Below are 10,879 nucleotides of genomic sequence, written 5' to 3' on the forward strand. Positions count from 1 at the left end.
GTAATGAGTAAATACTTGAATATGAATAGGCTATATGATGATTAAGAAGCATACTCAAGCAGTAATAAATCATAAATGAATACATGCATATGAAAATCAAGGGAAAATACAGCAAAACTGATTGTTTGGATACACCAAATCGAGAAGATTTTCGCGGACAATTAACATATTTTTTGGCTACTATAAGAAGTGTATAAAAACAAAGCTTTTAATGAAATAAATAATTCATAGAATTTAACACGTTTTTTACGTAGTAAGGTCTGACATCTATGCATTGTATGTTCTTTGCTTTGTAATGATTCAGTTGAGTCAATCAGGGCAAGTTAACAAATCTGAATGAATCTGAACGAATAATGAATTTGAACGAAACTGATTCAAAAGATTTGAGTCGCTTTTGATGAATCAAAAGACATACACATGACACTCCATTTATGAAACTACTGGTATACATTGTGTGTTAATTGAATGCATTTCAATGCATTACACCCATTTTGCTTTTAACAATATTGTCTTCCCAAAGTTTTGCTGCAATTTTAGCATTGGCTATCATCTTGATTTATCTAACATGATTTCTGTTTTCTGCACTTTCTAAATAGCCCAATTCTTTTTTGTTTTCATTCAGTAGCCTACATCCTAATTAGAAACATTTACTAGAATATGGATTGGTTGAGCTGTTATTTAACATTTTGGGCTTCATTGAGTTGCATAAGCTCTGTGAACCGCACATCATTTACTAACAATGCATTATGGGAGGCACGTGTTCCTTGGGTTATAACAATACTGTCAGTAATGTGACACTTCAAAGCCATTCCTCCAATAAACATGGTCAAAGGCTAAAGTTCTTTTTATAGCATTTAAGCGATGACAATTTCTTATACCCCACATATTGACAGGATGCTTTTACCGAGGCTACTCATCTTTACAGTGCTGGCTGCAGCACTTCATGCTGTGAGTGAATTATTTGCTGTATTTATAATTTAGTCTTGATAATATGATACATACATAAGCGTTGGTACCCACTGAGTGATATCTCTAAATTAATTTAACCCTATTCTGAAAAAAGTACTGTTTACTATTGTCCTTTTGCATTATCAGTATACGTTTTTCCTGTTTAACACTGTAAAGCTGCTTTGACACAGTCTGTATTGTATGAAGTGCTATATAAAAGTGACTTGACTTGACTATTCCTTCCATGACTTTCAGATTCCAGTTTCAACTCGCATTCATGGTAAGATTTATGATTTTAATGAATTACGGTAAATAATACATTTTTATTAAATTTATCTAAATAGATAACACTGTTTCTTCTACAGAGGTTGAAGATGAACCCAATTTCAACCCTTTCATCAATCTTGGTAATCTAAAGCAATTTTATGTTTTACATTACAAAACATAGGCAACAAAGTTCATTTTAATGCTCCCGTATATTCAAAGAAATACTTAGAGTTTGGATTAATTTACAACATATTGAGCAATTTCATTGTCACGTCACTAAAATTTCACCTTTAACTGTTTAACCGTTTTAACTTGTTTTATCAGGAGCAAAAACCAAGCTGATTGAGGGAGACATTGCCATACCTGTAAGTGCACAATCACTGTTTTATATATATATATATATATACTCGCATATGCAAGTGATATATGATATTTAATGATGATTAATGATATTTCAGTATCAGTTGTCGACTTTAGAAATGTCTTATATCTCTTTACAGCCTGGTCGCGTTGGTCTTATTGACACAAGATACAGATGGAAGTTCCCTATTCCATACATTCTGTCTGACAACCTGGGTAGGTGGTTTTCAGTTGCTTACCAAATCAAGTACAAAAACTGACACGTTTATGTTTTTATTATAATGATTTCATGGATAAATTACTTTCTTTTTACAGACCTTAATGCAAAAGGTGCTGTTTACCAAGCATTTGAAATGTACCGTCTAAAGTCCTGTGTCGATTTCAAACCCTACGAGGGTGAGAAGACATTCATCAAATTTGAGAAGAGAGATGGGTATGTGTGAAGCCAAACACTGCAAAAATTATTTTGGTTAAAACACCAGTCCAGCATGTGTTGCTTATGTTGAGCATAAGCAGGTTCACACAGAATTTTGCCCAAAAATCAGGTCAGTTCATCTGGGCCTGATAGTAAGTGTGCACATGTGTTTTGCTAAATAATAAGTTTGGTAAACTAACCATAGCCTTCAATAACCTGGTGCTGCTTAGGGAATTCAGCAATCAGATCTTATAAAACAAATCACACTAACAGGTCTTGCAATTGCTGGCAGGTGCTGGTCTTATGTTGGAGATCTACAGACTGGACAGGTGCTTTCTCTGGGGCCGGGTTGTGATCATAAAGCCGTGATTGAGCATGAACTTCTGCATGCTCTGGGCTTTTACCATACTCAGTCTCGCCAGGACCGAGATGACTATGTGAAGATCTGGCTAGATCAGGTCACTGAAGGTTAGTGTGTCATTTGCTGTGTAGTTTAATGTTCATTACTTAATCTTACAATTTTGCATGTGCCTTTTATATATCACATGGTGTTCTTTTTTTTTTTAGGCATGGAGCATAACTTCAACAAATATGATGATAGTTTTGTCACAGATCTAAATACTCCATATGACTATGAATCTGTCATGCATTACCGTCCATTCGCTTTCAACAAAGACCCCAGTATTCCTACCATCACCACCAACATCCCAGAGTTCTTCAACATCATAGGGCAATACCTGGACTTTAGTGAGATGGATATTGTCAGACTGAATCGAATGTACAACTGCTGTATGTTAATAATGTTAATATATTATGATGTAAATATGTTAAAACATATTTAAATATAAACACAATTTATTTATTTAATTTCTGCTTTTCTTCAGCCTCTTCTCTTACCCTGTTGGACCAGTGCACTTTTGAGAACATAAACATTTGTGGGATGATACAGAGTTTGTCTGACGACGCTGATTGGGTCCATCTCAAAAGCTCTCCTGGTGCTGAGGATCATACACTCAGTGGACAATGCAGAGGTTACAAATCTCAATCACCTGTAATGTAGATATTCCAAAGTGGCTGTGGTTTGACCAGTTTAAATAACATTTTTGCCATTTGATCTTTAGATTTAGGATATACTATGCACTTTGACACCTCCACTGGAAATGCAGAGCAATCTGCTCTCCTCGAGTCCCGCATCCTGTATCCTAAAAGAAAGATACAATGCCTTCAGTTTTTCTACAAAATGACTGGGCGTGTAAAGGACAGGCTAGTAATTTGGGGCAAGATGGATGACGGAACAGGAACCGTGCGTAAATTAAAGAAACTCCACACAATCTGGGGTAATTGTTTTCCTTTTTGAACTACTTGTAGCCTACGCTCTTAAAAATAAGGGTTCTTTATTGGCATCTGTGGTTCCATGAAGAACCTTTAGCATCCAGGAATCTTTATAGTGAAAAGAGATTCTTTAGATTTTGAAAATGTTCTTTCCAATAAAGCTGCGTCTGAAATCACACACTGAATAGTAGGTACATTTAGTTTAAATGTAGTAAATAGTAAGTCATCTGAATATTTTCACCTACTGTTTTACAAATACTATGCATTTGGACATATTACTTGGCTGCAACTACTGTTTTTCACACTAGTATAAAAGTAGGCATATTCAGATGCAGAGTTAGAAAAATGCTATTTTAAGAATTGTTTATTGAAAGGTTCTTTGGGGAACCCCTTATGTAAAACGTGGTGATATCGAAAGGTTTTCATCCCCCAGCTGATGAAGACACAACATGGAAGATTGCTCATGTGCCTCTGCAAATAGGGGCAAAGTTCCGCTATGCATTCCAGGGAGTAAGAGGAGACCCCACTAATGCTGAAGGAGGCATATTCATCGATGACATCAGCCTGACAGAGACGCACTGCCCTGCCGCTGTCTGGCGCATCCAGAACTTCTCAAGCATCCTGGAAACAGCCGACTACAACACTGTGTTGAACAGCCCTCGTTTCTACAGCCCTGAGGGTTACGGTTTTGGCGTTCAAGTCCGACCACTGTCTGGTTACTCTGATTACACGGGCCACTACACTGGTCTGTACTTCCATCTGGCCAGTGGTGACAATGACATTGTGATGCAGTGGCCTGCTGTGAACCGCCAGGCCACCATAGTGGTGATGGACCAGGATCCAGACATCAAGCTGAGGATGTCCTCTGCTCGTAGCCTCACCACTGACATGAGCACAGGTATGTCCTGATGGTTATGAAGACTTGTTTTGTGACTGAAGTAAACAAAAAAACACATTCTATTTGTCTTCCTGTTCCCTAGTCAATGGAGACAAACTAATATGGGATAATCCAAGAAATGTTGGGACCTTTGACCCAGGTTGCCAGTGTTATCGAGGAGATTCAATGGGATGGAGGAGTTTCATAAAACACTACGACTTGCGTAGACGTAATTACCTGAAAAATGATGACCTCATCATCTTTGTTGACTTTGAGGGTATGTTACATTGACTGACGCATTCTGTGATTAATACTATTATTGTCTAATGCTTTGGTTTTATGTGTCTCTTTGAAGACTTAACAAGCCTGATAAACAGTGAAGTTCCAGTTGCAACAAAGGTTTGAGGCCAATACGTCAGTTATCGGTAAATATAGCAGTTTTATTCTTTAAAGGACTCACATAATTAAGTACTTGTTGGTATAACTAACACACCTATTAGTTTACCAATAATTAATTAGGAAATAACCACTTGTTTGATAAATGACATACAATGTGATACATTTATGAAATTGCATGAGACTATTTACTTTTTTTTTCTTGTGAAACAGGTGCCAGATTTGGAAAAGTCTGAAGTGAGAAAGCTGTGTACATTGTGGGGAACGTCATTTAAAATGGAAGCATGATAGTCATACAGTTATACAAAACTGTGTTTGATATACTCTGTTTTCAAACATGCTCAATAAACCCATTTTAATGCAATGAACAGTGAATTTGTTGTTACGTATTGCACTGACATCTAAAATGAAAGATGATAGACCTACATGCAGTTGAACCTGTTATGTATTTCTAATGTTAAAGGGATCATGAACTGAGAAATCAACATTCCCTTGATCTTTTGACATATAAGAGGTCATTGTACTAAAAAACATCCTATCTATAATGATAATACCTTAATCTTATCTGACAACTCCCTGATATGATATGACTGTATTCCCCTATGTTTCAAGGCTGATGTTATACTCATCTCATCTCCATATCTTGGCCTGCAGTAAAGCTACAATCTATATTTGCAGATCAAATATTAAAGTCAATTTTAATACAATATTTTGGACATTTCAATGATCATGTTCAATTTAAATGTTATCTAGTATTTTAAGCGACTCTTACAGATACATATAAGCCTTTGTACTTTAAAACTGGCAAACACCAAATCAATTCTACTAATTTAATTTAAATACAGAAAAAAATGTTGTAATGGCTTCATTTACTTTTATTTGTTTAATCTCAAATTTTCAAAAAGTTTTTATTTTTTATTATTGTGGCCCATTACATACAACACTGCTACTCAAATATGGTCTAATTAAGTTAAAATTGCATTTTGTGTTTTGTTGTTCATTAGATGCTATGAGTCACTCTCTTTTGTAGCAATGTAATAACCATTCTGACCGATTTAACTCCTGATACTGTTGTCATAAAGAAGGATACAGATAAATAAGATAAAAAAAGAGAGATAAAGGTAAAGAAGTGCTGATGCATGCAGTATACAGACACTTCACTATGCACATGACAGGTCACTAAAGTGTGTCACTTCACTTGGATTTCGGATCAAAGTTCTACTCCAACTCTGATTTTATTCATATGTCCTGGAGTTAACATGGACTCTGTGTGGAGAATCATTCCCTTCATGTTACCTCTCATGCTCAAGGTATTTGAAACTTCATTATTATTAATATTTTTTAAATTAAAAATACATTTAGAACTATGGTTAAAAAAAACAACAACAAAAAAACAGCCTTTGTAAATATATTAATCTAATCTATAATCAATCTATCTTGCAGGCGCATGCCCTTCCAACTCAATATGGTACAATATTTTGGACATTTCATGTTCAATTTAAATGTTATCTAGTATTTTAAGAGACTCTTACAGATATTAATGCTTTATTAAATTTTAGGTGAGGATGCAGATGCAGGTGAATTACGGGAGGACATTCTTGAAATCAATTTAGGTCAGTAATAATGTATTTGTATACAAAAATTAGCAAAGCTAACAGTTTGCCAAATATGAGTATACTGTATGCATTAAAATCCATTTTATACATTGTATTTGTCAGTTCAGTAAGATAAGATGTAAGTTTAATTTATACATTCAGATTCCCAGAGAGATTTGTTTGAAGGAGATATTGCTGGAGATGTAAGTCTTTCCTTTTAAAACAAAAATCCATTGTTCATATCTCTACTGCATTTTGTTTTAATTTGATCGTATTTACTATGCAATCTCATCATCACTATTTTGATCATTCCTTGAATAAATTCTTATCTGCCAGCAACGAAGAAATGCAATATTAGATGAAAAAGCAAGATGGGAATTTCCCATTCCATACATCCTCACAGATACTTTGGGTGAGAATATTTTCTATTTCAGCAAATCCAAAATCAAGAAACTAATTTCCAAGATGGGAAAATTCATTAAGTGTCACTTGTTTAGATCTTAATGCCAAAGGAGTGATCCTTCAAGCATTTGAAATGTATCGTCTTAAGTCTTGTGTAGACTTCAAGCCCTATGAAGGAGAAAGCACCTATATTTCTTTCACAAAGCTGGATGGGTAAGCAAAATTTAGCCTGTCTGATTTGTCTGGAAAGTTAGAATGTCACATTTTTAATTTAGCATATTTCTTTGTTTTGTCATGGTTGCAGATGTTGGTCATTTGTTGGAGATTTAAAGACGGGGCAGAATGTCTCTATAGGGGACAGATGTGACACCAAGGCCATCGTAGAACATGAACTTCTCCATGCATTGGGTTTCTACCATGAGCAGTCTCGTTCAGACAGGGATGACTATGTCCAAATCTGGTGGGATCAGATCATTCCGGGTTATTTTCATCTATTATAATAATTTATCTTTTCATATTTTGGATACTCATTATAGCTCATGCAAATATGTGCATTGCATTGCAAAATTACTGAGGAAGGATGAAAAATATGTAATGCCATTTTTCTATTGTCACCCACATTTGTGCAGGAAAGGAACACAATTTCAATAAGTATGAGGATGATTTTATAACCGACTTAAACACACCCTATGATTATGAGTCCATCATGCATTATAGGCCTCTGTCTTTCAACAAGGACCCTGATATTCCCACCATAACCACCACCATCCCTGCCTTCAATAAAATAATAGGACAGCGCTTAGACTTCAGTGCTCTTGATCTGGAAAGACTGAATCGCATGTATGAATGTGGTAAGTTAGAAAATGCAACAACTACCTCATACAAACATATTTTGTGCATTTCTAAAAAGTAAATAAAACATAAACATTCCATATTTGCAGTATTGTCATATCACCTTGGTTTTTTCAGCGGCATCTCTCACTCTTCTGGATCAATGTGCCTTTGAGCAGATCAACATTTGTGGAATGATTCAGTATGATAAGGATGATGCCGATTGGGTCCAGACTTTGAGCTCTGCAGATGCAAAGGACCACACACTTGGAGGACAGTGTAGAGGTAAGGGGACACTTCAATTAGTTTAAAGAAAAACAATATGTTTTTTTTAAATATTACTTTAAGCTGGCAACTATAAATTCATATATTTTTGATGGAAAATACCTTACATGGTGTAAAATATAACAGATTTTTGTAGCCTAATAATTTTATACTCTAACTGACATTTCCGAGACTATCTCAAGTTACTCTTGCAATTTAAACTCTTTGCAAACTAGTTATCGTTTCCCTATTTATATTTAAATAAGCACAATTTGAAACAATATTCAGTATATTAAGTTAAATGTTTTAAAGCCATTAAAAGCCATTTTGCATAAACAATATGATTTATTGTTAGATGCAGGCTATTATATGAAATTTGACACCGATAACAAAGCTGAGGGACACAGTGCTTTGTTGGAGTCACGGATTCTTTACCCCAGGAGGAGCCAGCAGTGCCTTGAGTTCTTCTACAGGATGAGTGGAGACCCTGGTGACCAGCTCATCATTTGGGTCAGAAGAGATGATGGGTCCGGAAATGTCAACAAAGTCAGCAAAATTCATACAATCATAGGTTAGTTAAAATGCGATATATAGACCTTATGCTCATTATCTTCTGCATGAAGGTTGATCTTATGGATTTATAAATGAACCACTCATTTTCGTTAACTCTTATTTTTTTTTATTTTTTTGGCTCAAAATGTAACTATATTGTCGCCCAGGACTTTATATGAAGTTGGATGTTGTCAGAATACTTGTATGCTACTACCATATAGGCCTAGGATCAACTACTTGTTTGCATTCTCGGTGCAAAATATAAATTATGTTATCATCTCCCAACACTAATCTGCTGAAGATAATTGTGACTTCCTGTAAATCTGCTTTGAGAAAGGTGCTATACAAATTAAATTAACATGACTTGACTATTGATTGCTGACAATTGACTCAAAATTTCTCTTCTGATATCACCAACACATTATGGATACTATTTTGTATAACATACATCGTATCTTAAACCGTGCATACAGTGAATACTGTGCATCTTCTTGTTTTCTTCAGGGGATGGGGATGAGTCATGGAAAATTGCACACGTCACTCTAAATGTTGAGGAAAAGTTCAGGTACTTCTTCCAGGGTATAGTTGGCTCCAACAAAACATCAGGAGGGATTTTTATAGATGACATTACTCTGACTGAAACATTGTGCCCAAATGCTGTCTGGAGGATCCAGAACTTCACCAACCTCCTTAATAATGTCCCACATGGTGAAAGAGTTCAGAGTCTGCGTTTTTACAGCTCTGAGGGTTACGCTTATGGAATTAATGTTTATCCAAACGGCAGGATAAACTCATCCAAAGAGTTTGTTGGGATCACGTTTCACCTCTTCACTGGTGAGAATGATGCAGTCTTAGAATGGCCTGCAGAGAATCGGCAAGTTACTGTTACGGTTATGGACCAAAATACAGACACAACACTTCAAATGTCTAACAGCAGAAGCTTCACCACTGGTGAGTCTATCTATCTATCTATCTATCTATCTATCTATCTATCTATCTATCTATCTATCTATCTATCTATCTATCTATCTATCTATCTATCTATCTATCTATCTATCTATCTATCTATCTATCTATCTATCTATCTATCTATCTATGATTTCACTTTGCAGCACTTAAAGGATTAGTTCACTTCCAGAATAAAAATCTCCTAATTATTTAATCACGCCCATGCCCATCCAAGATGTTCATGTTTCCTTTCTTGAGTCTAAAAGAAATGAAGGTTTTTGAGGAAAAAATTCCAGGATTTCTTCTCCATATAGTGGACTTCATCAGGGACCAAAGGGTTGAAGGTCCAAATTGCAGTTTTAATGCCGCTTTAAAGGGCCAAACTCCATTGGAGTTTCCTCTCCAACTTCAAAATTGTAAGACATCATTGTGTTACCTTTTTTTGTAAAGGGCGTTTTTATTTCATCTTTGAACGTTCACTTTGAAAACATTGGGTCAGTAGTTCTGCCTGTCACGTATGACATTGCCAACATGACAACATAATGCGTGAAGATGTGGACGTGTATCGCAGGGCTAGTTGGACCTTCAGCCTGTTGGTCCCTGTTGAAGTCCACTATACGGAGAAAAATACTGGAATGTTTTCCTCAAAACCTTAATTTCTTTTTGACTGAAAAAAGAAAGACATGGACAGACATGGGGGTGAGTAAATTATCAGGAATTTTTTATTCTGGAAGTGAACTTATTCTTTAAGGATGTATGATTTCTGACTGAATTAATGGGACCTATTGAATCATTCACCTAGATGCTGACTTGCGGTGGAATAAACCATCTACATTTGAAGAATGGGACGAAAGTTGCTTTTGCTTCAGAGGTCCAGAGTTTGGTTGGGGCACATTCATCTCACATGAGCAGCTCCGCAGGAGGGACTTCCTCAAGAATGATGACCTGATCATCACTGTTAATTTTGATGGTGAGAATCTTTTTTTAAGGAGATGCCAGAAAACCTGAATATCATGTGAAACTGTTTTACCCATCCCCATAATTAGCAATGTATACAGCTAATGCAATAAATGCATTTGTTAATTGTTAAAAGTGTGTTCTTTTACAACCAGATTTGGCACATCTTTTAAAATCAGAAGTTCCAATCAAAGCTGACTTCTCAAGCGACCCTCAAACTGTAGAAGAAAGCTATAGACCAAAAGTCCGGCAGCCACGAGCGATCAGTGACCCATGTCAGCCAAACCCCTGCCGTAATGGAGGAGCGTGTGTTGTACATCAGGGGAAAGCAACTTGCAGGTTAGTGCACCTAAATTTGACCATTATCTGAGCTTATTGCAAAATAAAACCACAGTTCATTGTTTAAGAAGTGTGTACCAGTTGTGCCAAACAATTCCACTATGGCAACAGGAGCAGCTGAAGGAAAAAGACAGAGTTTGTTGCTTTAGAATAAAAATTGCTTGTGTTTGTGTGGCTTATATGATGACAGTTATATGCCTTCTGCAGGTGTGTCTCTGGACAGGCCATTGTGTACACAGGAGACACCTGTGAGAAACAGCACATTGATGGCGGAATTCTGGGAGTTCTGATCGGTGGTGCTGCAGGAACTATAGCTCTTACTGTGGCCATTATTGCTGTGATCTACAGGCAGAACTAACCCTATTTCATCATATTTGACATCTGATTAACATCACT

At 36.1% G+C, this 10,879-nt stretch overlaps 2 protein-coding genes across 2 annotated transcripts; both read left to right on the forward strand.

Moving 5' to 3' along the window:
• Positions 1-894: 894 nt before the first annotated feature.
• Positions 895-4,604, forward strand: mep1a.1 (meprin A, alpha (PABA peptide hydrolase), tandem duplicate 1; the record flags this gene model as incomplete). Its single annotated transcript, XM_079375023.1, has 13 exons — positions 895-948; positions 1,204-1,228; positions 1,314-1,355; positions 1,540-1,580; positions 1,716-1,791; positions 1,891-2,008; positions 2,283-2,458; positions 2,558-2,779; positions 2,875-3,021; positions 3,112-3,327; positions 3,756-4,220; positions 4,303-4,476; positions 4,555-4,604. 13 exons carry the CDS (start codon positions 895-897, stop codon positions 4,602-4,604), a joined length of 1,806 nt encoding a protein of 601 aa, XP_079231149.1.
• A 1,250-nt stretch (positions 4,605-5,854) lies between these two features.
• mep1a.2 (meprin A, alpha (PABA peptide hydrolase), tandem duplicate 2) lies at positions 5,855-10,841 on the forward strand (the record flags this gene model as incomplete). Its single annotated transcript, XM_079375024.1, has 14 exons — positions 5,855-5,905; positions 6,039-6,063; positions 6,155-6,208; positions 6,353-6,393; positions 6,527-6,602; positions 6,688-6,805; positions 6,897-7,072; positions 7,222-7,443; positions 7,562-7,708; positions 8,043-8,258; positions 8,744-9,190; positions 9,990-10,157; positions 10,300-10,483; positions 10,691-10,841. The coding sequence occupies 14 exons, from the start codon at positions 5,855-5,857 to the stop codon at positions 10,839-10,841; spliced, it is 2,076 nt and encodes a 691-aa protein (XP_079231150.1).
• Between the last annotated feature and the right edge of the window lie 38 nt (positions 10,842-10,879).

This window comes from Barbus barbus (assembly GCF_936440315.1).
Source record: "Barbus barbus genome assembly, chromosome: 24".
Classification (NCBI taxonomy): domain Eukaryota; kingdom Metazoa; phylum Chordata; class Actinopteri; order Cypriniformes; family Cyprinidae; genus Barbus; species Barbus barbus.